We start from the raw sequence: 27,901 nt of genomic DNA, 5'->3' as shown, positions 1-27,901 counted from the left end.
AGGGATCAATTTAATAAGACCTTGTCGAAGAGTTGGCGGTAATTCTTCTTTTACTATGGCTTCTTCAAACACAGCAACTAAAAATGGAGCTAATATCTAAATAAAGACTTTATAAAATTCCCTTGCCCTTGTCAACCCATCATTTCCAAGAGGTTTGTTGTCTTTAAGAGAGGCAGTACATTTTTGTACCCTTGTTAAACTAACTTTCTGAACACAAACTGATTTAAAACTGTCATCAATGCCTTTAATGTCCTTTTCTATGTCTTTAAGAAGCATGTCCATATTATTTTCATTTTCCTAATCATTAGCATATAACTTCTGATAAAAATTAGCTACATATTGCAAAGTGACTTTTTTGTCTTCACATACCAGATTATTAATTTCAAATTTACATAGGGAAGATAGCTCATAGCTCTTTTTTTCTAAATTAAAAGAAATATTTGGTGCATTTTTCACCTTGTTCTAGCTACTTCCTCCTAGACCTGAGAAAGGCACCTCTGGCCTTATCATACATTTTGTCCAAATCGAGTTGCAAAGATGACAATTCTCTCAGTTCTTCTCCAGACAAGCTTACTTTCTCTGATAGTGTTACTATTTTAGCAATTATTTGGGATTCTCTTTCCCTGTTTGCTTTCGCAATCCTTTTCCCAACTGATAAAAATCATTAGTTAAATTTTCCTATCTCCAATATTTGTCAATTATTTGTTGGGTTTCATTTTTAAATTGGTTATTTTGTAATAATGTTTTATTTAGATTCCAGTAAGCTCTAATCTCTATTAGAATTATGTCTAATCGATCCCATATTGACCTTAATTGTAACAGCATTATGATCCGTAAAAACTGGGGGTTCTATTAGCACTGAATCCACCTTATCCTCTATGTCTGAGGAGACCAACCAGAAATCTATACGGGATTGCTGAGATGTGTCCTTATTACTCCAGGTATATATTTTTTGGTTTAAATGTCCATGTCTCCAGATGTCGATGAGGTCTATCCTACCACATATATTTTCTAATTCATTCATTATTTTGTCCTTGGGAGGCCATCTATCCATGTTTCCATCTATCACTGTAAAGTCTCCTCCCCATAAAACTTTGGCTGAAGGAGAATGTTAATAACAACTGGTTAGTTTTACTTTCTACTGTTAAAATATAATTACATTATTTTGCTTATTATTGCAGGCATAGATGTTTATAATAATAAACAGTGGTCAAAATCTGCAAGAATCTGCTAGGTGATTGACAATATGACTTTTAAACTTTAACTGTAGTATAGCGACCCCTGCTGACCCGTTACTACCGAAGGAAAACCACCACCACCACCCCCATGACTCTCCAAAAATGACACATCTGTTTCTGAAGCATGAGTTTCTTGGACAACATTGAGGACCTTTGTTTTGGCAATATAAAAATAAACATGTTCTTTTTAACTGGTTTCTAATACCCTGGCATACAGATAGAACAGGAAGACATTAAAGAACTCGAACAGACAACAACAAAAAAACCTTTCTTTTTACCCCCTAAACTCTTCTGCCTTATTGCAGGTATCCCTGCACTAGTGCTGAATATTGTCTAATCAATATATTGTGTACTTCGTATAGTTATTGGTCAGATCATAAACACAATATAATATTCTATTTTACTTAGGAGCAGTACACTTATCTCTGTTTACTTTGCAGTCCTTTCAATCTTCTTTAATCTCTTTAATCTCTAATTCCTTATTTCCCACGAAGTAGGTCTTGTCACCTCTCCTCCTCGCTGCCTCCACAACTAGCCATAGACGACTGCGGGTGACTCTGTCAGCTGAAGTCAAATCCTCTTTGAAGCAGAGCCGGTTGTTCTTCAGGTAGTTGTTCTTGGGTCCTCTCCATAACGTATCTCTCTCTGGCTGTCCTGGACAGGAACCTGGTGATTACTGGTCGCACTGTTTGGTCGGATCCTCTGTCTTTAGTCTCCCGATTCTGTGGACACCATCTGTTGCGGTTACAACCGTCTTGGACTCAGAGACAGGTAGCACTGCTCGACAGAACTCATGTACTCGTGATTTGATGTTGTCTTCATGTTTTTCAGAAACTCCGTGTTGGCGGAAGTTATATGGTCGGCTGTAAAAGTCAGCCTCATTGACTAATCCATCTCGGTGACTTTTTTTTCTGAAGCTGCTCACGTTCTGTTTTTCGAGTCTGCGACTTCTTGATGGTAGTGTAACAGGTTATTTTCTTGCCCGGTGCGGGATTCGATACGAGGTGTATTGCGCCACAAGGCGACATCACTAACCGCTCGGCTAAAGGGTCAGACCCGTTAATTAGGGGCTAATGTGTCTTATTACTAGTTTACAGTAGTAATCCAGTAACTTTTTTTAGATTGTCGATTTGAATTGTGTTGTAGTGGACAGCCTTATCGGTTTGGTCTGCTCTTTCATGTATCTTCTCAATGACGGCTGAGATTCTTGTGTTTTGCAGCTCAGAGAGCGTCGGCTCGCCGTTTGAGGTTTTGCAGGGATGTGTTTCCTCTTCTCGGCCACCTTTGCCTTCTTTTGATGTCTCACTGTCCTGTTTGGAGAAGAGGTTCATTCTTCATCGTGCTCGGCTTGACACGCATATGAGTGAATCTCTCTTATGTTTTGTTTTTTCTTTAACTGCAACCTCCGTATCTTCCAGTCGAGAGAGTTCGTCTTCGCCTGAGTTTTCCATCGTTGACGCTTGCCGTTAGCTTAAGGCTAGTAAACGTTAGCTTCACTTTTCGTTTCTCTGGATGCAGATCTAAGGCGCAAACAGCAGGAAGATACTTAGCGGGAAAGCTCCGTTGTTTCTACAAAGATAATTCTTCAATTTTCTGGCAATAAAAAGATGCTATAAGAAGAGTTTGTGCAGGTAGACTTCACACCATTGGTGGCGGGGGTAGTAGAGGGGTGGACGGTCCGCGCAGGTTTCTTCTCATTTGCCTTGGTGGAGGGCTTGGATGCCGCAGCACCAGCTGTCCCAAGTGGTTTCTTGGAGGCTGCTGAGTTGGGGGCACTCTTCTTGTCTACTGTGCCCGTGGTGGTGGTGGTCTTCTTGGCCACTCCATTGGCCTGAGGCTTAGAAACGCCATTGATGAGACGGCTCTGGGCAGTGCTGGGACATGAGCCAGAAGTGATCTTGGCTGGGCTAGCTGTGCCGGGCTTTGTCTTGGCAGCGGTTTACTGGTGGCCTTGGCTTTGGGGTCTGTTGAGGTCTTAGCAGCAGGGGTCTCCTTGGCTGATTCAGGCTGGGGTTCCCCCCGACTCAGCTCCCCTGCTGGCTGTTGCCCCGTCACCTCCCTCCACCTCAGGAGACGAGGCTAGTGACACCAAGGGCGAGATGCAGATAAATGACCCAGATGCGCCTATGACCATGGACGACAGCGGCGAGTTTGACGGTCTCACTCCCACCTGCCTTCTGCCTGCTCTGGAGGAGGATGAGGAGGCCGTGGATGCACCACTTTTTCCAGCTAACTCAGAGTACGGCTAGTCCTGTCGTCATCTTGAGTTGATTCCCCACCTAAACAAGCAGACACAAGAACAGATTCTTTCCCGCAGGCTGTCACTCTGAAGACCTAAAACAGTCATACAGTGTCAGAAACAATCCCTGTGCAATATACCTGTAACACTGAATATCTGAACATCCACTGTACCTACAAATGCTAAATTACATATCCTGCAGTTTAAACACAGTTTTAACATATTATTGTCAAAGCTAAATCTAAACACACTGTATATACTGTATAATGTATACATGCATATTCTGTCATGTCCACCTAACCTGTTAACATTTATTCCAGCATTTTGGCATTCTGCACCATTGCGCTATTGTCTTCCTGTTATGTCATTTTTTCTTTATAATATACTTTTTATATACATCTCTATCTGTGCACAGTAGTTAAATGTTTGTTTACCTTTTTGTCTTTGTTTTAGCTGTGTGTCTATTCTGCGTAAGTACATGGAGAGCAATGGAGGAACTGAGTCAAATTCCTTGTATGTGTAGGCCTACATATACTTTGCCAAATAAAACTGATTCTGTTTCTGATTCATAGACTGTCAGACTATACCCCGCCCCCACCCTCTCTGATAGAGAGAGATGAGATCAACTCTGGCTGTTGGTCCAGTGACCTTTACTTTATCATGATGATGTCATCAGGGCAAATCAGCTACTTGTGGTAAATCAGTACTGATGAGTTGTGTTTCTGCTCTAAACATTTGTCTGATTCTGATGAAATAATCAAAGTACCCACTGCATTTTTAAACCTATTTTCCTTTAACGCTGAAGGGGAAAAGTTTTCTTTCCACCTTTTGATTTAAATGTTCTCTCTAATTCTGTTTCAGCAACACGAATTCAACTAGACAATCTAATAGAAATATAGAGGTAGTGATAGACAGTCCTTCAGTAGAAATCAGTTTGCTGTATAGTTTACTGAGACTAAAAACAACACAACCAGTCAGCCGGTTTGACTCCTGTGTTTTTAAATAGAGATATCTGACTCATTTACTTTATTTAAATCAGTACCACTCAGTAACACCTACTGATATTTGCTAGTCATATTATTATATTTAGTAGTCATATTGAGCTTCAGGAACACTGAAATATCACATATAGAACCTTTGACAGGTATGAACCAGATAATATTCTCTCAGGCAACAGGCATGGGCGCAAGTCCATGAATACTGGGATGACATCCGGCACTTTAGCTGTGCTCCTGTCCATAGGTTTAGTGGTTGTGTCAGGAAGGGCAGCCGACGTAACATTTTGCCAAGTCAGAATGCAGATTGACAAGACCATACTGGACCAGTCAAGGCCTGGGTTAACGACGGCCACCATTGGTGCTGTGTAACCTCACAGGGTACCGATGGAAACTATAATATTCACTGTGGTGACCGCTGAGAAACAGGAAACAAGCTGGAAGAAGAAGAAGAACCAGATAATATTCCATCCATCCATTATCCAAGCTGCTTATCCCAATCAGGGTTACAGGATGCTGGAACCTATCCCAGCAGTCACTGGGCAGCAGTGGGGAGACACCCTGGACAGGCTGCCATCACAGGGTTGACACATTCACACCTAGGGACAATTTAACCTGAGAAAACCCACGGGGAGAACATGCAAATTCCACATGACCTGGGATGACCCCCAAGGTTGTACAACCCCGGGGTTTAAACCCAGGACCTTCTTGCTGTGAGGTGACTGCGCTAACCACTGCGCCACCCAGATAATATTCTCTATAAGAAATAGGGTTTATTCAGCATGTACACACCTACACATGAGGACCTTGACCTGCTGTTTGGGTTTGCTAGCAGTCACAGTGTAAGAGGAGGAGTCTGCAAAGTCCTCCTGGATGCTGCAGCTGTGTTCATAAAGTCAGCTTTCATTCATGCTCACTACTGCAAATCCACAACTCCACTACATGAGACTTCTGATCACTGGAATCAAACGACAAATTACTATATTTAGGGTCCCCCCCATCTTCATTGTTTGGGTTTTATCTTCCTACAATTTGTCTGTTATGTTGAGGATTTAAATACTGTTGGTCTCTACGGATACAGACTGCCACAAAAATGGTAAAAATGTAAACGGAAGTTTACAAAGATTCATTAATCGGCGTTTTGTTTTCTCGTGATTTTGTCTTAACCGACGTCCCCCACAGCTAAGACCCGCCCACTCCTGCTCTAACTCGAGCTCTCATTGGCTCGACGGGAGGCGAGGTTTTATAGGATGCCGTCAATCAAACTAAACAGAGCGGAAACGGCGGCTTCACTTCCTCCATACAGCCGGCGATAGGAACATTTAAACGCCGTTAAACTCCTGAGATCAGATTTAATTCAGTGGGTGAGTTGATTTCTTCATTACATTACCGTCAGTTATGAGACATGATGACCTGAATAGTTTGGTTAAGTGTCTCTGCAATTTTTACACGCAGAGTCAAGCTACTTAGTTTAAATAACGTTACCCAGTTTAGATGGTTTAAATGGTTTTAGATTCCTTATTCGGATGGTTTGATGCTGGTGGACAAAACATTTGAAGACAGACGACCTAAGGAATGTTTACTTAAGCTGTTTGTGCAACATAACTAGCAAAGAAGCGTTTAAAACTTTTTTCTCCAAAAGTATAAAACTTAAAAGTAAGATGCCCATGGCGACAGGTCACAGGCATGGACGCAAGTCCATGAATACTGGGATGGCATCCAGCGCTTTACCTGTGCCCCCGTCCATTTTGCCAAATCATTATGCTGTGCCCTCACAAGGTACCGATGGAAACTATCAAATCCGCTGTGGCGACCCCTGGGAAACAGGGAACAAGCCGAAAGAAAGAGCTAAAACTTAAAGTAAGATGCCCCCAATATCCATTCCTCTTTGACGTTATTTTCAAATAGTACTGTTAAAAAAAAACACCGGCAGACCAGGGACCTATACTACGAAGCAGGATTTGTGGTTAGCGAGGTAACTTGGAGCGGCACGGTGGCGTATTGGTTAGCGTGGTCGCCTCACAGCAAAACGGTCCCAGGTTGCCCAACCTTGGGGTGGGGGGCAGGTCGGGAATGTTCTCCCCGTGTCTGAGTAGGTTTCCTCCAGGTGCTCCGGTTTCCTCCCACAGTCCAAAGACATGTAGGTCAGGTGAATCGGCCATACTAAATTGTCCCTAGGTGTGACTGGCGGCCTGTCTAGGGTGTCTCCCCTCTTGCCGCCCAATGACTGCTGGGATAGGCTCCAGCAATCCCGCGACCCTCATCAGGATAAGCAGCTTGGATAATGGATGGATGGGGGTAACTTGGTTCCAGCTAACCAGGTACGTCGCCATGGTAACTTCTGCTACTCCGGAGCAGCTATGTTCGACATAACAGATCAACACGAATAAAATCAGTTCTCTTGGAAAATGACATCACCATGTGTAGAAGATCCCTTGGATCTCGGTGTGTGAATAGTTAGACGGTCTCTTAGAAAGGCAGGATATTTTAGAGACTGACAAAACCCTTTGGCTTTCCCTGGCGAGTATCTAAATGGAAGATGGATTCTCGAATGGCTTCTTTATCAGCTTCTTGAGCCGGATGTTGGTTATAGTCCCGCAGACTGTGTGCACTGGCTTGTGTTTTGTGCCGCAGATACTTTTCTGTAAGCTGTGGGTGAAGTGGAGAACCTGTGGCAGCAAAACACGGTCAGCCATGCTGTTCGCAAGGTGGTTCTCCCCCAACAGAGTGTTTGTTGTGTTCCCAGGCCACTTGGCCAAGCAGTCTATAAAAGAGGGCTTTTATGAAATAGCGGGTGGACCATAACTCAAGTTGACTACTAAATCATGTAGACCCTGTGATGTTTACTGTTAAATGCAGCCTACTCCTTTCATATGGATCTTACGTGCAATCGGTGCAATTGCACCCATATTCCATCACAGCATGAAGACAAGTCATTCCACAGCATCAGCGTTCAGGTAAAGGATAAATAAGGATACTCATTGTTTGGTCATACTGGCACATTGCCTGCATGGACATTATGGGTTTGCAGCTGAAAGAGTAAAGCTAACATTTTCTTACACACCATAAGAATACATCTAAGCAACACATCAGAATCAGTTTTATTTGGCCAAGTATGTGTAGGCTTACACATACAAGGAATTTAACTCTGGTTCCTCTATTGCTCTCTATGTACTTACACAGAATAGACATACAGCTAAAACAAAGACAACAAGGTAAACATAAACATTTAACTACTATGTACATATGTATATAAAAAGTATACTGTAAAGGAAAAAATTACATTATAACAGCAAGACAATAGTGCAATGGTGCAGAGTGCAAAGATGCTGGAGTAAATGTCAATAGGTTATTTTATTATGCTGCAATGCAATGATTTTCATGCAGTGTCAGAAATACTGAGGGGAAACGGATTTATTCAGCTGTTTCTCTGTAAGCCTGTCTTTGAATTCTCATGTGAATTAATGTGTGTTGTTGGATAGGAGATGGGCAGCCAGGTGTCGGTGGACGGGGTCCATGTGGTTGTGGTTGGTGGTGGGTTCGGGGGCATTGCTGCCGGTCAGCGGCTGAAGTCCCGTGGCCTCCCGTTCACCCTAATTGATCCGCGGGAAGCCTTCCATCACAACGTGGCCGCACTGCGCGCCTCTGTACAGAACGGTAAGATATTCTAATAAAAAAGACACTCGTCCACACCTGTATCAGCTCCCATAGTGTTTACTGTAATGTACGTTTTACTGGTCTCCCTGCCAAACCTGTCTCCATATTATAACATGTGAAAGTCAGATGTCAGAGTCCTGACACATACCAAACACTCATCTCACTTCATTCCCACCTCTTCTTCTCTATACTGGTTTCCAGTTTCATCCCACATTCCGCAGCTGGATAGCTCAGTAGGTAAGAATGCCGGCTTTCCTGCTGGAGATCAGGGATACGAACCCTGGTTGGGTTTGAATATACAAGCCAACTACCCCCCCCCCCCCAGATATACATCGCTTTGGATAAAAGCATCTGCTAAATGAAATTGTAATATTTATTAGAAAACTCTTCTAACCTACAAAGCTCTCCTTGGTCTCAACCCGCAATATCTATCTGATCTTCTTCATCCAAATATTCCTCCAGTACTGGTTTACTCTCCATCGCTAGATTCACGCTGTCAGATTCACATTGTCCTCTATGGGTGGCAGCTCATTCACTGGCTCCCAAATTCTGAATTCACTCCCGCAGATCATCTGTGACGTTTCCTCAATTACATCTTTCAAATCTCATTTAAGACTTGTCTTCTCACTATTTCATCTCTCTTTCTATTTCACCTTCTTCTGAGTTATTTTTCCCCTTTTGTTCTGTTTTCTTGTTCTGATTATTGCTGCTTGTGTTATGCTGATACTTAGTACTGTTATTCCACCTTCAGCTATGGAAAGGAGCTGTATGGATGTAAATTCTAATTATCATCCCTTTCACAAGCCATCCATTGTAAATGAGTCTGTATCAGTAATGCTAATGAAGCAGATATTCATTGTCCTCGTTGAGTTGAAGAATGATCTGGAGCTGAACCTCTGACCCACATTTCATCCACAGGCTTTGCCCACAAGACTTTTATTCCTTATTTTGAGACTTTTGGGGAGAGTTTTGTTCAGGGTCGAGTGACGCGAGTCGACACAGACAGACAGCTGGTTCAACTGGAGGATGGCAAGGTCGGGTCATGTGGTTTGTAATGAAACAGGAATAATTGAATAAGCACAAGTCAACGTGTCACTTATAAGAATAGTTGTTATTATAAAATAAAGTGTAGATTACAAAATTTAGATGATAAAATCAGGTGTAAATGATAAAATAAGGTGTAAATTCTAATAAAGCCTGGTTTATGTTGACAGGAGATCCATTATTCTCATCTCATCTTGGCTACGGGGACTGATGGTCCTTTCCCAGGAAAATATAATGAACTGTCCTCCTACCAGACTGCCATTCAGAAATACCAGGACTTATTTAAAGAGGTGAGACTCGAGAAATAGAGAGAGCAAGAGAGAGACAGAAGAGAGAGAGAAGGACAGGGTTCAGAGCAAAGTCAGGAAACTCCCAAAAGAATGTTCAGTAATAATGATATGATTTAGTTCATATGAACCCAACCACTGACGATTCAACCTAGCCACTGAGGATGTACAAGCCAGTGCATTCTTGGAGCCGGTCCCAAGCCCAGATAAATGGGGAGGGTTGTGTCAGGAAGGTCATCCGGCATTAAACCTTTGCCAAATCAAATATGCAGATTGTAAATTGGATTTCCACACCGGATCAGTCAAGGCCCGGGTTACCAACAACCGCCACCGGTACTGTTGGCCAGCAGGGTGCTGGTGGAAACTATGTTACTGTTGGGCGAAGGAGAATGAGAGGGAGAAGGCATGTCCAGAGGCAGCGAGAGAGGAGGAAGGGTAGGAGTGTGGAGGTGAGAGTCAGAACCTTGAATGTTGGCACTATGACTAGTAAAGGGAGAGAGCTGGCTGATATGATGGAAGAAGAAAGGTAGGCATACTGCGTGTGCAAGAGACCAGGTGGAAGGGGAGTAAGGCCAGGAGTATCGGAGGTGGGTTCAAATTCTTCTGCCATGGTGCGAATGGGAGGAGAAATGGGGTAGGGGTAATTCTGAAGGAAGAGTATATCAAGGGTGTGCTGGAGGTGAAGAGAGTGTCAGACAGTGATGAGTATGAAGCTGGAAGTCGAAGGGGTGATGATAAATGTTATCAGCGCATATGTCCCGCAAGTTGGGTGTGAAATGGAAGAGAAAGAAGAATTCTTGAGTGAGTTGGATCAAATGGTGGAGAGTATACCCAAGGAGGAGAGAGTGGTGATTGGAGCAGACTTCAGTGGGCAGGTTGGTGAAGGGAACAGAGGTGATGGACAGGTATGGTGTTAAGGAGAGGAATGTAGAAGGACAGATGGTGGATTTTATGAAAAGTATGGAAATGGCTGCGGTGAATACATATGTCAAGAAGAGGGAGGTACACAGGGTGACGTATAAGAGTGGAGGAAAGTGCACACAGGTGGGTTATATCTTACGTAGGAGGCGCGACCTGAAAGGGATTGGAGACTGCAAGGTGGTGACAGGGGAGACCGTAGCTAGGCAGCATCGGATGGTGGTCTGTAGTAGTCCAAGGACTTTGGAGACCAAGGAAGAGAGTGAAGGCAGAGCCAAGGATCAAATGGTGGAAGTTGAAGAAAGAAGACTGTTGTGTGGAATTCAGGGAGGAGTTCGGAGTTAAAATCGGCACTGGGTGATAGTGAAGAGCTGTTGGATGGCTGGGCAACCACTGCAGAAATGGCGAGAGAGACAGCTATGAAGGTAATTACTGTGTCGTCTGGACAGAGGAAACAAGACGAGGAGACTTGGTGGTGGAATGAGGAAGTACAGCGAAGTATACAGAGGAACGGTGGTGGTACCGTGGTCTGGGGGGATTAGCACTGTTGCCTCACAGCAAGAAGGTTCTGGGTTCAAACCCCAGGCCATTCCAGGTCCTTACTGTGTGGAGTTGGCATGTTCTCCCTGCATCTGCGTGGGTTTCCTCCAGGTGCTCCGGTTTCCTCCCACCATCAAAAATACATGTATGTTAGGGTTAATACTCCTTCCTGTGCCCCTGACCAAGGCAATGGAAAGCAGAACTGGAGTTGGTCCCCAGGCACTGCAGCTGCCCACTGCTCCTACACAATAGGATGGGTTAAATGTGGAGAACAAATTCGTTGTAAGAGTACAATGACAAAATAAAGTGGCTTTCTTTCTAATAGGTTGGCAAAGAAGAAGTGGGATAGTCAGATGAAGAAAGTACACAAGATTACAAGGAGATGCAGTGTAAAATGAAGAGAGATGTGCCGAAGGCTAAGGAAAAGGCGTATGGTGAGTTGTATGAGAGGTTGGGCACTAAGGAAGGAGAAAAGGACTTGTACCGATTGGCTAGACAGAGGGACCAAGCTGGGAAGGATGTGCAGCAGGTTAGGGCATCAAGGATAGAGATGGAAATGTGCTGACAAGTGAGGAGGGTGTGTTGAGAAGGTGGAAGGAGTACTTTGAGGGGCTGATAAATGAAGAAAATGAGAGAGAGGAGGTTGGATGATGTGGGGATATTGAATCTGGAAGTGTGGTGGATTAGCAAGGAGGAAGTGAGGGCAGTTATGAAGAGGATGAAGAGTGGAAAGGCAGCTGGTCCAGGTGACCTACCTGTGGAGGCATGGAGGTGTTTAGGAGAGTTGGCAGTGGAGTTTTTAACTAGATAATTTAACACAATCTTGGAAAGTGAGAGGATACCTGAGGAGTGGAGAAGCATACTGGTACTGATTTTCAAGAGTAAGCAGTGATAGTCGAACTCGGACCTGCGTGAACTTTCCCTCACCTGCTCGTGCCGGACAGCTCGTCAAGACGGGAAATACAGATAAGCCACTGTTTAGCGTTAAGGACACACAAGTTCATCAGTTTTTTTTCATAAAGATGTCACACAAGTGTTGGAAAAACTAAAAGGGACTGTGTGTAGCCTAATAACGATAACAGTGTTTCACAAGATATGAAGGGGCATTGATGTAATTGATTTATTGGTACTTATTGAGCATTCATTATTTAATTCAAGAAAGGTAACTACTTTGGAAAAGAAGGAAACCTTTTGTGCACATTTAAGTAAGCTGACATTTGGAGGGAAGTTTTGTATTCATGGTTCAATATTTTTCTATGCAAGTTCATTGAAGTGTTGTCATAAGGACCTTTGTCAACTGTAATTGACATTGTAATATTCTCAAATCTTTATAATGTTTATTTTTCTTTAAAAGATTGATTTTGAAAGACAGTGACATAATTTAATTCGGCCTATTCACTTGAATATTTTTGTGAAAATATTTATTGTTAACTAGACTGCTTATTTCATGTGAGACAAGTTAAATGTGTCCAGGTCATTTCCAACTAATTCAAAATGTCACAAACAATTGAAGAGACTCGGTGTCTGGTAGCTGCTATAGAACAAGCGGCAGAGCCAGAGCAGACAGATGAGTCTAGCGTTGTACAACAAGCAGTACAGTCTGAAGAGCCCCGTAGAGGTGAAACAGCCCGCATATCAACAGAAAAGGGAAAAGAATTTCAGAAAGAAAAAATGAAACGGTTACTACTTCACTTTGACAGTATTTATGAACGCTGGAAAGCTCGTAACTACAGGTGGCAGTGGTGGGATCCGGAAGTGTCTGGAAGCGTACAGATCCTTATAAGTCTCTTCGGAGCGCGGGAATAATGAAATGCGAGGGCGCGCTTCCGGGAGAGGGTGACTACTATAACCTACAGAAAAACTCACTGGCTGATCACCAGGGGGTTGGCCCTCTTCAGTCGAGTGGTTAGCAATGTCGCCTCATGGTGCAGTACAACCATGGATCAAATCCCGCAGCGGGAGGAAAATATGCTCAGTTACAGAGGTGGATTTGATACGAACCATCAGTAACAGAAGAACCACGGTGTCGTATATTTCCTGGAGGGAGTGATAGTGGGAGTGGGATAAGATGGAGTGATAGAGAGGATGTGGGTGGCTGGCATGGTAGAAGAAGATGAAGAGGACAGGAAGAGATGGAAATGGATGATCCGCTGTGGCGACTCCTAACGGGAGCAGCCGAAAGTAGTGGTAGTAGTAGTAGCAGTAGTAGTACATAGTGATATGATCTAGTTGAGTCACACTGTGATACTGGAATATTGTATATTCATATTGTGATATAATGAAAACAATGTGTAGGAACGAGTTTAGTTAGTTGGTGTACAGAGAATGAGTTTTTAGTTCTTGTCTAAAATGTCTGGCAGTCAATGCAAAGCCATTCACAGTCTGTTACAAAAAGGAGAATACTGACGTCAGTGTGGCTTCTGTGTGGTGTGTGTGTGTGTGTCTGTCTGTCTGTCTGTCTGTCTGTCTGTCTGTCTTCCTCTCTCCCTCCCTCCCTCCCTCCCTCCCTCAGTTCCAGGCTGCTGAATCAGTCCTGGTGGTTGGTGGAGGCTCGACAGGAGTGGAGATGGCTGCTGAGATAAAGACAGAATTCCCAGACAAGAAGGTAAGTGTATGTTAATTTCATCCAAATATTAAAAAAAATTGCTGTTCTCCAAGGTTTACAATAAATTATTTTGCAAATTAACCCTTTGTGCGTCCGGGTAGCGTAGCAGTCTATTCTGTTGCCTACCAACACGGGGATCGCCGATTCAAATCCCCGTGTTACCTCTGACTTGGGCGAGCGTTCCTACAGACACAATTGGCCGTGTCTGCGGGTGGGAAGCCAGATGTGGGTATGTGTCCTGGTCGCTGCACTAACGCCTCCTCTGGTTGGTCGGGGCGCCTGTTCAGGGGGGAGGGGGAACTGGGGGGAATAGCATGATCCTCCCATATGCTACGTCCCCCTGGCGAAACTTCTCACTGTCAGGTGAAAAGAAGCAGCTGGCAACTCGACATATATCAGAGGAGGCATGTGGTAGTCTGCAGCCCTCCCTGGATCGGCAGAGGGGGTGGAGCAGCAACCGGGGCAGCTCAAAAGAGTGGAGTAATTGGCTGGGTACAATTGGAGAGAAAAAGGGGGACATTTTTTTTTTAAATTCACCGTTTGCAAAGATAATGATTGACACAGCTACCCACCAATCACAGTTTTGTTGCCATCTCTACTTCCTCCAACATCGGACACCAGAAGTCCTGAACGATTGGGAAAAGACTCACCATCTGAGAAATGACTCACCATCACACATTTAACGACTGATTTTCATGGGTTAACATCATGAACAAACACATTAACTATGACTGTAGTCATATAGACTCGCATACAAATGAGTTCAGATGTGTCCAGATTCCAGTCATTAAAATCAAAAATGTTTGATTTTATCATGGCAGCTCTGACTCGTCAAAGACTCGATCGAGAGGCGAGTGATTGGCATCTTAAACCTCTGAACACAACAAGATGATGTGTACCGACTGGTCATGATAAGCTGACCTGCTTTACACAGACCCATGTTGACAGTCAGTTGTCATGATTAAAATCAGGGTTATGATCGGCCTTTAAGTCATTGAATGTGTTCTCAGATGAGCCTTTTCTGTGCCTGGTCAGTCATCCTGTTAATTGTTTATCTGTAGTTCATCTGAAACCTGAGACCTAATACTGAATTGTGAGCTGACCAGAATGTTCTTGTCAGGTGGTTCTGGTCCACTCGCGTATCGGACTCGCAGATCCGGATCTGCTGCCCAGCGTCAGACAGGAGGCCAAGGAGGTCCTGTTGGAGAAAGGAGTGGAGCTGATCCTGGGTGAGTAGCCTGTTTATCAAATGAAGGTTTTCTACCAACAGATGCTGTGGACCATTAGCAACAACTCATTCTGATAGTCGGTCTCAGACTACTAGACTACAGTATTGTTTCCCAACCCAGTCCTCAAGGAACCCCTATCCTGCAGATTATCTTCGCAACCCTGAATAGGTACCTGTTTGTAGTTATTCAACCAATCAGCAATGAATTATGTCAGATGTTGCACACCTTGCATAATTAAGTGCTGTGAGATGATTGGTTGAGTAAGTACAAGCAGGGATACCTATTGAGGGTTATGATGAAAATCTGCAGGATAGGGGTTCCTTGAGGACTGGGTTGGGAAACGCTGGACTAGAATACTAGTGAGAAAAAAATTGTTGTCAGGCTCAGTTCCAAGGTTACATAACTGTAAATTTGGTAATGGAGCCTTGGGCTCCTGAAAGATGCAAACGACACCCTATTTTTATTTTTATTGTTATTATTACTATTATTTTTCTTTTCTTCTGACGGTTTTGGCCATACATGCCAAACCGCTTGGTAGATTTTTCTCCAACCTTCCAGGCTCATAGGGTTCAGTGCCAAATGAAGATTCCATAAATTTGGGGCCAGTCAGACAAGGCTTCTAGCATAACCATCAGGTCAAAGCACTTTTCACATTGCCCTATCTCCTTTACCGTAGCTCCTATGATCATATACTTGGTGTCATATGATGTGTCTCCTCATGGCCTCCATTGTTCCCATATGCTAGTGTTTCTCAAAGTTTTTCTGTCATGCCCCCCTTTGGAGGAAGAAAAATTTTCATGCCCCCTGCCCCAGCAAAATGGTGACAAAATAGGCCAAGTTTAACTTTATTTAAATAACATCAAGATCATGAACATTCTTTTCACTTTTCTTTCAGTAATTTCTGTTGTGCAAATAACAAACGCAACTTTACCAAACCTCTTTTTGTGACATTTGTCACTAGATTGCTCCATCAGTCCATGTGCTTTTTCAAAAACGGAGAAAAACAAAATAAAATGTAAAAATCACTTTGCAATAACAATAAAGTTCAATCTCTGCAAAAAATAACAAATGCAGATATTTGGGAAAAACAATGAGCAAGTCAATTTGTGAGAACTCAAGTCTTATCACTGCATTAATGGCTGCAATGAGCCTGTTTTGCGCTGCACATCTTTTCAAAACGGGGTTGCAGGCTTGATACTGCCACTCTCAAGTCATGCTCAATGTTGAGCTTAGATCTGTACTTTGTTTTAAGTGAGGCAACAGCAGAAAAGCCCATCTCACAGAGATAGGATGTGGCGAAGGGAAGCAGAATGCCCACAGCCCTCTGTCCTATGAGTGGATACGCCCTCTCCACACTCAGCCAGAATTCACTCAGTGTCTGAGCTGTAAAGCTCAGCCTCAGGTTAGAGTCAGATGTCATCTCGATGAACTGGTCCTCTTCAGCAGAGCTGAAATCAGCAGGTGCTGCTGCATTGAATGGATCTGTCACCCAGTCATACTGAGCACTGTTGTTTGGGAAGTATTTTTGAAAGAATCCTCTCAGGGAAGAGATGTGCTCCTTAAGACATGAAATCACTGTGGTGGCTCCAGAATCACTGGTTTCAACAAATTCACTCAGATTCTCAAATAAATCAGTATTTCTTTGATCAAGTCTCCTGCCCCACATCTCAAGCTTTCAAGTGAATGCACTGATCTTGTCTGCCAGGTGAGGGAGGTGCTTGTCTCTGCTTTGAAGCTGAAGATTTAATTCATTCAGCTTTCAAAATATATTGCTGAGATAGGCCAGTTTCATGAAAAATTGTTCATCACTAAACTTGCTTGCAACTTCATGCATACGCTCCTCCTCCAGAAACACCTGAATTTCCTCTCTGAGCTCTAAGACTCACGACAACACTTTACCTCCCGTGAGCCACCTAGCCTCACTGTGAGACAACACAACTGAATGTTCAACTCCCGTCTCCTCACAAAGCGCAGAGAACAGCTGCACTCTTAGGGGTCTTGTTTTGATGAAATTGACCACGCTAACAACATCAGTCAAAACCTCGTTTAGGTCAGGGCTAATCTGTCTTGATGCTAGCGCTTCTCTGTATATGACACAGTGCGTCCATTGCGCATTTGGCGAGACCCTCTTGATTAGTGCCTGCAATCCCTTCATTTTCCCTGCCATGGTCAAGTCAATGAGTAAGTCAATTTGTGAGAACTCAGGTCTTATCACTGCATTAATGGCTTCAATGAGCCTGTTTTGTGCTGCACATCTTTTCAAAACGGGGTTGCAGGCTTGATACTGCCACTCTCAAGTCACACTCAATGTTGAACTTCGATCTATACTTTGTTTTAAGTGAGGCAACAGCAGAAAAGCCCATCTCACAGAGATAGGATGTGGCGAAGGGAAACAGAATGCCCATCACTTGCACCATCCGCAGGCACTTGCACCATCCTTACAAGTGCCTGCACAGTTCTCCCATTTCACCCCATGTTCTGTCAGGTAACGGTCAAGAAGCCTAAAGAACTCATCAGCTGTCACTCTAATTGGGACATACTTGCAAAACAGCAAATCCTCACACAGTGACTCTGACATGACAAAGCGAAGATAAGCAATAAACAAGTCTTTATTGCTGTCAGTAGCCTTTGCCACTTGTAAGGCAAAACGTTTGTCTTTCAGTTTTTCAATGAGTTGTTCTTCAAGGTCATTTGAAATGTTGCATATAGTACGTCATGCAACTGTATCATTGGACAGAGGGACAGCCTTCAATTTTGCGACACTTGTCTCATCAAACATAGTTGACACCATATCTAAAGCCGCGGGAAGTTTGAGCTCCTCTGTTATTGTGTGTGGTTTCTTGCACTGGGTAATTCTGTATGTGATTTTGTATGATGTCATTAGTGCTTTGTTATTCACTGATGTAGCTTTTACAAAGCAAAGTTCCTGCTGACGGTATGCATCAAGGTTTCTCTGAAAGAATTCAAGTGGCTTATTGATGTGACTGGGGTGTAATGTCTTTAAGTGGCTTCTTAATTTGTTTGGTCTCATACTACCAGCTGCCAGAGTTTTCAGACATAAAATACACACTGGTCTCTCCTCATCTCCCACCACATTCACTGTGAATTCAAGAGCGAGCTAGGCCTCGTCATATTTTCTTAACTTGGTTTTTGGTTGATTACCATCAGCTAAGCACTTTGTCTTGTTTATCTCGTAAGCATCGCCTGTATTTCTTTTCGTCCCTGTCAAATAGCTCTCCATTCTGTGAACCTACAGTGAAAATGATTCCGACATCAAAACAGTAGTTCCGCACTACACACCCCCCCCCGTCATGCGCCCCCCCCCCCCGTTATGCGTCTTTGCCTCCCAGGGGGGTGCGCCACACAATTTGAGAAACGCTGCCATAGGCCATTTTCTTTTCTGCCCGACTAGATTTTCCAACATTTTGAATTTTCTGGAAAACCTTTTTCTGTCTCCATTTGACCTATTTGAGTCAAACTTGCTGTGTTCTATTCAGTGGACACTCATTATCAAAAATTATCAAAAGAGTTCTGAAATTCCAAACATTATGAGTGCCACATGCACAAACATGTTTTGCGGCCTATGCTCCTAAACAGGAAGTTGGCATATCTTCTAAATCTTTGGTCTAGTTTTCCCCAAGGGCCAAATCATGTCATGCATGCCAAGCCGAGGGCCAAAACATCCGGGAGGGGGGTTATGTGCGGATGTTGTTGCTGCTACTATTATTTTTATTATCATTATCGTTATTGTTATTTATTATTAGTGTTATTTATTATTGGTAGTAGTAGTAGTAGTAATAGTAGTAGTGGTGGTGGTGGTAGTAGTAGTAGTAATAATTTAGGCCTGGGATTCTTAAAGCCTGTGTTGCGGATCACACAAGAAAAAAAACGCACTCTTGAAACAAAATAAGTCCAAAATCAACCATTTAATCGTGGACAAAAATAAATGGATGTTCATTCACCAATCAGTGAGAGAAGTGAGATTGACGGGATGAGACAATACCTCTGATGTTGGGCCTGTATTCTGTTGTGATGAGCCTGAGGCACTGGCCAAGATGTGCATTGGAGAGTCCGTTTCTTTCCAGGTTGGTTCTTGATCGAGTTCATTGAAGAAAATGATGACTTGCATATGTACAGTGCTGCTTGAAAGTTTGTGAACCCTCCAGACATGGTCGCTGTTTTTGTAAAAAACATTAAAATAAGCTTATTACACAAACATCCAAATCCCAATTTGTAAAGGACACCTTCCAAATAATGGACACACACACAAAAAGAGATATATTTTCATTATTTAATTCAACAAAGGTAGTTTATTTCACAAAAACTGAAAATGTAACATGTGCAAAAGTATGTGAACCCTTGTATTAGTAGCTTGTGGCTCCTCCTTGTGCAGCAATTACTTCAACCAAACGTCTTCTGTAACCACTAACCAGTCTCTCGCATCTGCTTATGGGGCTTTTTGCCCACTCCTCCTTGCAGAACTCAGCCAGTTGAGAGAGGTTGGAGGGACATCTGGTATGTACCAACTTCTTCAGGTCTCGCCACAACATTTCAATTGGATTAAGATCCGGACTTTGACTGGGCCTATGCAGAGTACGAATCCTCTTTCTCTGAAGCCATTCCTTTGTAGTTTTGCTGGAATGCTTTGGGTAACTGTCTTGTTGCATAATCCATTTTCGTCCCAGCTTCAACTCCCTGACTGATGGCAGGAGATTCTGGTCAAGAATTTGTTGATATGCCAGAGAATTCATGGTTCCTTGGATAATATGGAGTCGTCCAGGTCCAGAAGCAGAAAAGCAGCCCCAGACCTTCACATTTCCACCACCATGCTTCACTGTTGGGAGGAGGTTCTTTTCTTCATATGCAGTGTTGGCTTTTCTCCAAACATGTTGGTTTTGATTGTGACCAAATAATTTATTTTTGACTTGTCTGTTCAGAGAATGGACTTCCAGAAGGTCTCTGGTTTGTCCAAGTGCTCTCTGGCAAAGTTGAAATGGGCAGCTTTGTTCTTTTTTGAGAGCAGAGGCTTCCTTCTAGCAACCCTCCCATGAATGTCATGGCTATTCAATTTTCGTCTGATTGTAGATGCATGCACATTTGTCCCAGATGCTACCAGAGAGGTCTGCAACTCTCTAGAGGTGATGTGTGGGTTGGCCTTTACCTGATTTATTATTTTTCTGGTGCTTCTGGGTGATAGTTTTGATGGGCGTCCACTTCTAGGCAGAGTTGCTGTCATGTTGAAGGCCCTCCATTTGTAAATTATTTGTCTTACAGTGGATGGATGGAGCTGGAATCTTTTAGAGATGGTCTTATATCCCTCCCCAGACTGATGGGCTATCACTACCCTCTTCTTCATGTCCTCGGATATCTCTTTTGCTCTCGGCATTGTTGATTTGTATGGGACCACAGTGGTTTGATTGGTTTCCTCTCTCTTTTAATTAGTGCAGGCCAAACCCTTTCCCAAGGATGTCTCATTTCATTGGTCTGCTTAAATGATTAATTAAGCACCCAAATGTGTTTCACCCGAGTCTGTTACCTGCTTGACTTAACCAATGCAGCTGAGGGTTCACTTACTTTTGCACATACACTAATTCCATGTTTTATGAAGTTTTTGGGCTACTTAAACAAGTCCCACTAAACAAGTACATGCAACTGATGAACATATACCTGACATTTCATACATAAAAACTGGTGATGATAGAATAAGAAAATCATGGTAAAACAACAGAAAAATCTAAACTGCTCAAGGGGTTCACATACTTTCAAGCAGCACTGTATGTGGAGGGGAAAATTGTGAGTAGGAGCATTGCAATAGCTCTCATGTTTATGATTCAAGCTTGGGGAGCCACGTTGATCCAAAAGTCACTCACCCCAATGTCCTTGTGTTGTGCTTTGACCAAATCAGATGTTCCCATCTCCAAGACCTCCATCTGAAGAGTTGCCTCATCTATGGAAGGTACCAGCCTTTCGGCCTCTACAGTCCACTGGCCATCAGCCAAAACAGAGAATGGCTGTCTCGGGAAGAGGAGGGTATCAACTGAGAGTTTAGGGGAGCTTTCAAATTGTTCCTTGAAGTTTTATGGCACACTCGTCATGAAATCCTTCATCGCTGGCTCCTCACGCATTTTGTTCTTCTCACAGTGCTCCCACAGATGTGGAAAGTGCAACTTTCTCCCATGAAAGTCTCTCTCCAAAAGGTTCAGCTTTGACTGGGAAGCTTCAACCACCTCATACATGTCTGCAACAATGTGGTTCTTGTCTTGTAATTGCAGATTAAAGGGATTTTAGACGAGACATGATGTCACACAAAAAAATAACATATGCCATCACCTTATTGTCACTTAAAAACCTGATATTCTTGGGCTTTTGGCTCCGTGGTCCAGATAAAAATGACACAAGCTCATGGCGCAAGGTCACACACCTTCTCCAACACATGGCCTTTCCTCCACCAGCGAGCATCATTATGCAGCAAAAGATCCTTGTGTTCCATTGACATTTCTTCCAGCAATGCTCTGAAAAGGTTATATTTTAGACTAGAACTCTTGTGAACAAAATTTACCAGTCTTGTCACAGTATCCATCACCTCTTTCATTTCCCCTCACAGTTTAGGAATCGGGAATCAGGAACACTTTGTCATTTCATTTCATGTACTTGCATACATAAAATGAAATGAAATGCTGTTTCCCCCAGCCCACAGCAGTGCAACACAAAGACACATCCAAAAACTACAAGAACACACATAGCCAAAATAACACATATATTCAAACTAATATCCAAACTAAAAAAAAAAAAATCACTGTCCAAGGGAATGAACTCCAGCCAGGATGACTGTCGGAACTGCCAGTCTGCATGGGCTAGCAGTTAGCTTAGCCTGCCCCGCTTCCGCATCCTGTCAGACCGCCCTCGGTGTTTCCTCCTCAGGTACAATTCCAGGCAGGGGCTCTGGTCCCTGGGCCCACCAGATGAAGCAGACCAAGTTCTCCCAGCCAATCCAGTGCCAGCTCTCCCAGCCGGACACCCTCGACACACCGCCCCACACTCCACATGACAACATTAAAAAGACCACAGTCAATGCCAGGTAATGCCACCACCAGACTGCCCTCAGTGTTATTGGAACTGCTGGTCTGCATGGGCTAGCAGTTAGCTTAGCCTGCCCCGCTTCCATGTCTTGTCAGACCACCCTCGATGTTACCTCCTGTGATCCCTGGGCCCACAGGATGCAGCAGACCAAGCGCTCCCAGCCAATCCAACACCAGCTCTACCAGCCATCAAACGAATGTTGTTTAGTGCACAACACAGATTTGTGAATAATGCAATGAAATGCTAAGTGGTGGGTTAACAGCGGCAAGCTTGCTTACCAAGCCCTTGTGTTGTCCCACCATTTACGGAGCACCCATCGGTGACAACGGACACAATTTTGCTCACATCCAAGCTATTCTGAAAGAACTGTGTTAACTCATTAAAGATTATTTCCCCAGTTATGCACCCAGACAGAGAAAGCAAACAAAGTAGCTCTTCTCGAAAGGTCTTCCCATCAAAAAATCTTGCGAGCACAGCTGTTCCATTTTGGTTCGGTCACAAGATGAGTCTATGGCTAGTGATATGGCTTCTGCTTTTTTCAAATCTCTGAGTAGATTGGAAAAACACTCCAGTAAAAGTTCTACACTTCTTGTTGCCATGTTAGCCGACAATGGCACCTGCTTTAATTGCTCCACATCCGTTTTCTTGTTCTTCTCATCATGACTTAAAACTTCGCCAATCATATCAATTGCACACATTTTAATCAACTCAGCATCAACGAGTGGTTTCTTAGCTTGAGCAAGGTTACATGAAAGATGCAATGATGCAGCTGTTGCGCTCTTTTGTGCCAGTGTTGATTTACAGATAGTAGAAACGGAGTTCTTGTGTGATGTTAGCATATTTGCTATTTTTTGTTTGCGGTGATCTGATTTTGTAGGGTAGCTGGCATTAAAACTGGCAGCATGCATAGTGTTGGAAGTGCTGCTTGAGATTATCTGCTTTGCAAACAGCTATGGTCTGCATGCATAGCAAGCATGTCAGTTTGATATTGGCGTGGTCTGGTAAAATAAAGCAAAACTGATCAGTCCGTCGGATTTGAACTGACGGTTTTCCTGGTCGACTTTCTGCTTTTTCGTGCAGGCCATGTTCTTGGTTTATGACGGTTATTGATTATCTGTGACTTAGCTGGTGAGTGTCTCTGTCTAGTCAAGGACTGTAGAGAGTGCAGAGTGTGTCTTAACATCTACATGCGCTCTACGGCATAGGTCAAGTGTACGGTGTGGGGTGAGGTCAAAAAGTAGAACAGCAGGGACTTTATTTCACATGTTGTACACTTTATTTCACATGTTATGACAGGTCTGTTAGTGCATGGGCCAGACATTTGGCTCTTGTGGGCTAGACCTGGCCCGTGGGCTGCTTATTGGGGTTCAGGACTTTATAGACTCAATTAAGATGAAGTTGATGGTCAAATCAACATGGCCACAACAGGTAGTCCAATCAATTTCCAGGAGCCTTGAGGTGGGGTTACATCAGATCGATTGGAATGAAACTTGGTGAGCATCAAGGTAATGGGGTCCACTCTGCCGATGTCTATTGTTATTCCGATTGGCCATCAAAAGGCGCTACAGTAATCAAACTAATAATAATAATAATAATCAGTGTTGCTACATATCATTGTGTATAGCCCCACCACCATTTGATTGAAAGTTATCAAACCCCTACACCTTATGATGTCTCTATCCATGCCCGAATCACTATCCCATGTCTGTGGTGTCAGCCATATTGGATGTCTGCCATATTGGATATAGTGGGAAACATATTTTTTCTATCTCCTCATATATTGAACCAAACTTGCTTCGTTATGCTCATTAGACGCTGTTTATTCATGTTTATCAAAAGAGTTCTGACATTTCAAGCTATATGGCCTCCACATGCAGAAACGTGTGAGTGTCAACCTCCATCTCAACAGAAAGGAGGCAAATCTCATAAAGAGTTACTCCAATTGTCACCAAACATTGTGAGCAAGTTCAATATTAGGCCCCGAGGCCATGCACACTTAATGGAGTAGTTGCGCCTCATGGGGGTGCTATAACAGAAAAAAAAACATTCAAATGACCCCTGCTCCTAAACTCTTTCTGACTCTTTTGCCACTACAGTTAATTGATTTTAGAAGCATAATGAGTAGGCTGCACAAAAAGGTCACGAGAGGTCAAGGCCAGCTATTACCTATTCCGCTTGGCACTCACTTTTTCTTGCTTGTAGCTATATTCATTATTATTCTATTATTATTTCATTGATGTAGAGATTTTATCAGTGTTTTTAGGTTGTAATGAAGTGGCTCTGTGCTGTGTGTCGCTCTCAGGTCAGAAGGTTTGTGACATGAGTCAGTTGCAGCTGAATGTGACCAGGAAGAACACAATTGTCACCACAGACAAGGGGTCAAAGTTCACCGTTGACCTCATCATCTGCTGTACAGGCTTGAGGATCAACTCTTCCGCGTATGCCTCCAGTCTGCGTGAGTCCCGCTGCCCTCCAATACATATCAATAGATGATGATGATGATGATGACCATCAACATCAAATATCTAAAGGGCTCTTTTCAAAACAGCTGTGCCAAAGTGCTTTAAACAGCACAAAGTATAATGAGATAAAATGAGAAGGGAACAGATATTATACAGAATGAGAACCACAGCGCAGGTCAAAAGACAAAAAATACTTCAGCCTCATCAGTTATCTTTCACCAAGCTTCTGATATCATGTAAGGGAAAATATAATGGCCAACAGGTTAGCTGACCTAGTTACCCTGTTGGCCATGATATTTTCCCAGCACCCAGGTGTGTAGCAGAGAATGGAATGTTGAAGGTGAACGACCACCTCCAGGTCCACTGCTTCTCCAACATCTATGCTGTCGGGGACTGTGCCGACATCAGGGAACCGAAGATGGCATACCACGCCGGACTCCACGCCGCTGTTGCCGTTGGCAACATTGCTAACAGTTTGACTGGGAAGGAGCTGACCTGCTATCGTACAGGTACGAAACATCCCACAACTACTGAACCTGCACATGGTACATGAACTCTTATCCACAGAACCCAATGAGCTCATTAAGTGTCAGGCTCTGATTTTTTTTTCTTTCATTGGCGACGGCCTGGATTTGGAGATAGGTCAGATGGTTCCCAAATCCTAATTTCAGCTGTGTGTGTATCCTGCCAGGTAATGTGACCATGCTGTTGGCCATGGGTCGGAATGACGGCGTGGGTCAATATAATGGACTGCGGCTTCCTCGCTTTCTGGTCACACTGGGAAAGAGCAAAGACCTGCTATTGTGGAAGAGCTGGAGAGAGATGGGCCAGAAGTCCCCGTGATGGTCAAAGGTCAGCCGTGACCCAGAACCTTAAAGACCTGCCGCTCTGGAGCTGTGACTGCAAGTTAACATGTCGCTGGAATATTTTTTAACCCTCCATTTTCCCTGCTGTTAAAATTATGTCATGGTTCCTAGTCAGCAAAAAACAAAAAACAAAACAAACCATTTTTGTATTGGGGATTAAAGATTTTCAAGTGACAGAAAATTCTGAGAACTCGTTTGTTTCAGAAATGAGAACAACCAAAGCACAGTGGTGCTTTGATTTTTCCCAAATGAAATGAAGCCTTGCAGCCACCTCAACTATTCACTATACTCCATCAGGCACTTTATCAGAAGCTTTACATCTGAATGCTTGGAGTGAAATGCTTGGTGTGAAAAAAGATATTCAACATATTCAATCAGTTTACTGTAAAGATTCTGCTTAAAGAATGTTCAAACAAAGTTAGATGCTCAATGTAAAATACTGTTTACATTAAGACTAAAAGTCGCCTTGTGCTAATATCACTTTGGACCATTTGTAAGTAATTCACAATGCCATGAATGCCTTTTTGTACTGTTACAGCTGAAAAACAAGTTTTATAACAAGAGACTTGATTCAAAAATAAAGTTTACTTTATTAAATATTTTTCAATAATTAAATAACACATCTGAGATCTTGTTTATCCTTTCATAACTTTTTTTTTATATTTGTGGAATTTTCCCCCTTTTTCTCCCCAGTTGTATCTGGCCAATTACCCCAATCTTTCAGCCATCCCGGTCGCTGCTCCACCCCCTCTGCCAATCCAGGGAGGGCTGCAGACCACCACATGCTTTCTCTGATACATGTGGAGTCTCCAGCCGCTCCTTTTCACCTAACAGTGAGGCGTTTCACCAGAGGGACGTAGCGCGTGGGAGGATCACGCTATTCCCCCCAGTTCCCCCTGAATAGGCGCCCCGACCGACCAGAGGAGGTGCTAGTGTAGCGACCAGGACACACCCGCATCCAGCTTCCCACTCGCATACACAGCCAATTGTGTCTGTAGGAATGCCAGACCAAGTCGGGGGTAACATGGGGATTCGAACCAGCGATCCCCGGACGCCACTATCCTTTCATAATTTAAGTCACCCTAGTTATTTATATTTTATGACAGGATCTCAGTGGCTTACCTGGGCTGGCTCCTATCTTTCTGCTCAGATTGTGTGTGTGTGTGTGTGTGTGTGTGTGTGCGTGCGTGCGTGTTATAGTGTTGATTGGCACAATTTCGGTATACTTTTTCTGCTATACATTTTTCAGTATTTAGACAAGGATCAGTTTTCCCAACAACAGAATGAGAAAGAAGTATGGTGTTATAAGAATGCATCAGCCTTTAAAATAATTACAATCTGTTAAATCACGATATAAGGCTTCATCTGGACTAACAACACTGTAGACATATTAGACATAGAAAACTCCATACAGTCTGCAGGGAACCAATTTAAATGAAAAATACAATAATCACAAATAAGCCTGCAAAAAAGCACATTAACATTGGTGACACATATGAAACTTGTGTCTGTGCTGGAAACCAGCAGGGAGAGCAGCGACTTCCATCTCACATCAAACAAAAACTCAATTTAGAAAAACCACTTGATGAAAATGATGATGATCAGAAAAATCATGAGGTAGATGTACCTTCCATAGCTGAAGACCTTCAATGGACATTTGCAGAATAAAACATGAGATGTTAAAAATGAACAGAACACTGAAAGCCAAACCCACTCCAGATATTCATCTCACAAGCCAGGTTGGGATTGACGTTATCGGCCCTCTTCAAGAAACTACTAGTGGTAACAAGTACATCGTCACCATAACTGACCATTTCTCCAAGTGCTCTGAAGCCGCAGCTATACCGGACAATAGCGCAAAGTCAGTGGCAGAGTTCCTTTACTCTGTTGTATGTCCACTAGGCTGCATGGACACCCTTATCAGTGACTAGGGTCTTGAATTTGTAAACAAAGTTATTGACTTGCTTATGGACTGTTTCCAGACAGATCACCGTATAGCCTCTGCATACTACCCACAGTCAAACGGCCAAAGGGAATATGACAACAGGACACTCAAGGCTGCATTGAGTAAGCTCGTCAGCGACCAAGCCGATGATTGGGATCAATACATTCCAGGCATTTTGTTTGCTTATCATACATCTATCCATGCCTCAACAAAGTGCACGCCCTTCGAAGTGATGTACGGCCGCACTGCCAAACTGCCCATCAACCTGAAGTCTGCCGACAAAGTAATGAAGCACCACTTCCAGACTCAGCCAGCCCTGATGTTCTGCAGACACTTCACACCATTCGTAAAGACCTCTGTTCCACAATCTCCAGCAACATTGCCAGTGCACAGTCTCGTCAGCAGGAGAATTATGACCATGAAAGCAACAGAGATTATTACAGGGTCCATAGTCTACATCAAAAACAGTCGCCGTATCCACAGGATGGGATCCAAGCTGGAGCCTTGCTGGACTGGTCCATATACTGTTGTTGAGTCACTCAGCAAAGACTGTGTCAAGCTAAAAAATGTAAAAACCGACAAGATCCTAAGTAACACCTACCACACCAGCAACCCCAAGAGCTACACAAATGCCACATCATCATCAGATGTTCCCCATGACCTTGAGCACCCAAACATTCCCGACTGCCCCTGTGACGCCATAGAGGACAAACCCCAGCAACCCAAGAGACCAGTAGAGGAGCTAGACGAGATCAGTGACACAACGGAATACGTTGTATTATTCTGGATAATTAAT

At 43.4% G+C, this 27,901-nt stretch overlaps 1 protein-coding gene across 3 annotated transcripts; it reads left to right on the top strand.

Annotated features, from left to right (window-relative positions):
- The first annotated feature begins 1,960 nt into the window (after nt 1–1,960).
- aifm2 (apoptosis inducing factor mitochondria associated 2) lies at nt 1,961–25,717 on the top strand. 3 transcript variants are annotated; one of them, XM_056291731.1, is made up of 10 exons: nt 1,961–2,009; nt 7,955–8,129; nt 8,331–8,366; nt 9,048–9,163; nt 9,344–9,463; nt 13,431–13,523; nt 14,644–14,752; nt 24,135–24,287; nt 24,600–24,803; nt 24,986–25,717. In XM_056291731.1, the coding sequence occupies exons 2-10, from the start codon at nt 7,958–7,960 to the stop codon at nt 25,135–25,137; spliced, it is 1,155 nt and encodes a 384-aa protein (XP_056147706.1). In that variant the 5' UTR covers nt 1,961–2,009; nt 7,955–7,957; the 3' UTR covers nt 25,138–25,717. The 3 variants fall into 3 exon arrangements, with proteins under 3 accessions (XP_056147706.1, XP_056147705.1, XP_056147707.1); XM_056291730.1 differs by lacking the exon at nt 1,961–2,009 and adding an exon at nt 5,769–5,836; XM_056291732.1 differs by lacking the exons at nt 1,961–2,009; nt 8,331–8,366 and adding an exon at nt 5,769–5,836.
- Nucleotides 25,718–27,901: the final 2,184 nt, after the last annotated feature.

This window comes from Lampris incognitus, chromosome 13, assembly GCF_029633865.1.
Source record: "Lampris incognitus isolate fLamInc1 chromosome 13, fLamInc1.hap2, whole genome shotgun sequence".
In the NCBI taxonomy this organism is placed as follows: domain Eukaryota; kingdom Metazoa; phylum Chordata; class Actinopteri; order Lampriformes; family Lampridae; genus Lampris; species Lampris incognitus.
This window is presented reverse-complemented; position numbering and strand designations above follow the sequence as displayed.

Coding starts and splice junctions, on each gene's coding strand:
- aifm2 (XM_056291731.1), top strand. CDS start 7,958: ATGGGCAGCCAGGTGTCGGTGGACGGGGTCCATGTGGTTGTGGTTGGT. Junction 14,753..24,134: donor AGGAGTGGAGCTGATCCTGG/GTGAGTAGCCTG, acceptor TGTCGCTCTCAG/GTCAGAAGGTTTGTGACATG. Junction 24,288..24,599: donor CGCGTATGCCTCCAGTCTGC/GTGAGTCCCGCT, acceptor ATATTTTCCCAG/CACCCAGGTGTGTAGCAGAG.